Raw genomic sequence first — 2527 nt, forward strand, 5'->3', positions numbered from 1 at the left:
TGCCATCATCAGGCACTGGATGGAGTTTTGAAGGAGAATGAGCAGGGGGCTTGTGGGGGCCTCAGCCCAGGGTAAAGTGCCACGAGGCTGGGGCTTAGGGACCAGCTGTGGAATTTGGAGGTGAGGCTCAGTCTGAGTCTGGATTTGGGGGCTGGATTCAGGAACTGAGGTGAGAGTGGGGTCCGGGACCTAATTCCAGGATTTGCAGCTGGGGTCAGGTCCAAGCCAGATTCAGGGTTGGGTTTTGGAACTGGGACAGGAATTAGATTTGGAAATGAGGCTGGGGGTTGAGATTAGGTTTCAAGACTCAGGGTTGGGGCTAAGATGAGGGGTAAGATCTGGGGTTGGAGCTAGGAGTTCTAGTTAGGGTTTGAAACTGCAGCTGGGGCTGAATCTAAGATGGGGTTGGAGTTGGGGGAACGGGTAGGGCCCAGGCGCTGGGGGGAGACATTTCTCCTGCGGCCCAGGTCCGGGAATTCTGCTGGAGCCCAGCAGCAGCTGACAGAGCCCCTCCCTTCCCAGGAATCTCTCCCATCCCCAGCAATCAAAAATGCCCACCTTGAAAGTTATCTTTTCAAGTCATTGAAAATCCATCTTCTCCCACTGGCTCCTCACCTTTGAGCCTCCACCTCACCCCCAGCCTGGCCCCGCGGTCCCAGCGCACCTATGCAAGCACTTTCAGACCAGCGAAGTCACCGCCCCGGGGAAGGTGGCCCGGACACCAGCGCCCCTCCCACGGCCCCTCTCCATCTCCCTCAGGGGCATTTGCACCTGCCCCTCCTACTGGTTGCCGGGTGGCCCTGCAGAGGGGTTGTGCAGGACTGATGCCTCACCTGGGGTGCAACCCACGTACAGCCTCGCAGCCACCCACATTCCGGAAGTGACCCAGCACCTGGGTCCTAAGTCTGTAGCAGGAGTCGCGTCCTGAATTGGAGGAGAGAAGGAACGTTGTGTTCTTCTATTCAAAAAGCACGCTCTGGGCATCTATGCGGGCCCCAGAATTCCCCCTGAAATTCTGAAATGGAGATATCAAATGACTCGCCCCGGCCCCTCAAGATAAATGTTTTGTCCTCAATTTTAAGATAAGGAGCCTGGGGCTCTAAGAGGTGAAGGCAAGGGAGCTTCCCTGACCCTCCCCCAAACCCCTCTCCTGGTGAATCCGCACCCAGCATTTATGGCCTGAACCTGCTGTAACTGAAGCTCCTTGAGGGCAGGGACCCTGGCTGCTTCATTTGCCCAGTCCTGCTGCCTGGAGCCTCCAGGACATGTTAAAGGAGTAAATGAGTAACCACTCTGAGGTCCCTCACCAAGCTCCCATGGTGTAAGGACTGCAGCTGGGGTTCGGGTCCAGAGCCCTTCTTTCCCTTTGCACAACTTTAGAAAACTCTTGGAGGAACCGTGAAGAGTGGGGTGCTGAAGAGTCGGGAAGCAGTGGGGATGAGGCAGGGAATGGGATGGAGAAATGTGGAGAGGTGGCTCCCTGGGACGTGCATACGTGAGGAACAAGGACAAGAGGAGGAGCAGGTTTGGGTAAGAGGACGAGCTCGGGTTGGACCTGTTGCATCAGAGGTGACTATGGGACATCAGGGCGACAGTTGGCTTATGGGTCTGGAGCCTGGGAGGGAGATTGGGATTTGAGGGGCACGGGTGACTCGGGAACCTGCGGCCATGGCTGTGAGATTGGATGGGCTGTTAGGGGAAGGCAGGTGTTAAGGATGAGATCCTAACCTGCAGAGAAGGAACCACAGCCCTAAGAGAGAATATTCAGGGTCAGGCTGCTGGTTCCAGAAGGGTTAAGTCACCCCCCTTCCCTCCCCATCACCCTCCCCCCAGGAGCCAGTGGTGACAGCTGAAGCCATGTGAGTTGGATCCTGAATGAGGCTTTATCTCTGGCTCTTCGTCATCGGCCACCGTCCACCATCCACCATGGCACCAGCTCCCTCGGGCAGCCGGGATGGGACAGGCAACTGAGAGAGCCAGAGAGGTCAGCTGGGGAAGGGGGTTCCCTGGAGGGGTGGGGTGCTTTATAGGGGGGAACTCTCCTGGGGTCATTGGGGAGGCAGCCCAAGCAGCAGTGCTGGGGAGGGGCCTTTCCTGGGGGGTGTTCCAGGGGACATGGGAGGATTCCCAGGGATCATCCCCACAGGCCCCAGGAGGGACCATGGGGGGCAGGCGGGCTGGGGAGGTAACAGCAGTGATTCTCCCTCACAGATGATGGTGCCTTTGCTCTGGACTGTGAGAGGAATAGGACTTTGGACTTCCAGCTGCCAAGCAGGTGGTGGGGGCTCCAGGCCATGATCTGCACCCTCTAACCCTGGTGCTGCCCTCTGCCCTGACTTGCACCAGACCCGGCCATGTCGGAAGGAGAGGCTCCTGCCCCGCGGGGCCGGGCGCTGCCCCCAGATGTGCTGGCAGAGCAGGTGGAGTTATGGTGGTCCCAGGAGCCACGGCGCTCGGCACTCTGCTTTGCCATGGCGGTGGGCCTCGTGGCTGGCTGCGGGGCAGGCGGCGTGGCACTGCTCGCCTC

The 2527-nt window shown here is 58.9% G+C and overlaps 1 protein-coding gene across 1 annotated transcript in view; it reads left to right on the top strand.

Annotated features, from left to right (window-relative positions):
* Window positions 1-1822: 1822 nt before the first annotated feature.
* TMEM125 (transmembrane protein 125) overlaps window positions 1823-2527 on the top strand; it is a 1774-nt gene continuing 1069 nt past the window's right edge. The window contains exons 1-2 of the mRNA XM_015563204.1: window positions 1823-1984; window positions 2212-2527. Of these exons, the coding sequence (XP_015418690.1) occupies window positions 2355-2527 (173 nt within the window). The 5' untranslated portion in view covers window positions 1823-1984; window positions 2212-2354. The remainder of the gene's footprint in view (window positions 1985-2211) is intronic.

Source organism: Myotis davidii, unplaced genomic scaffold (genome assembly GCF_000327345.1).
Source record: "Myotis davidii unplaced genomic scaffold, ASM32734v1 scaffold458, whole genome shotgun sequence".
In the NCBI taxonomy this organism is placed as follows: Eukaryota; Metazoa; Chordata; class Mammalia; order Chiroptera; family Vespertilionidae; genus Myotis; species Myotis davidii.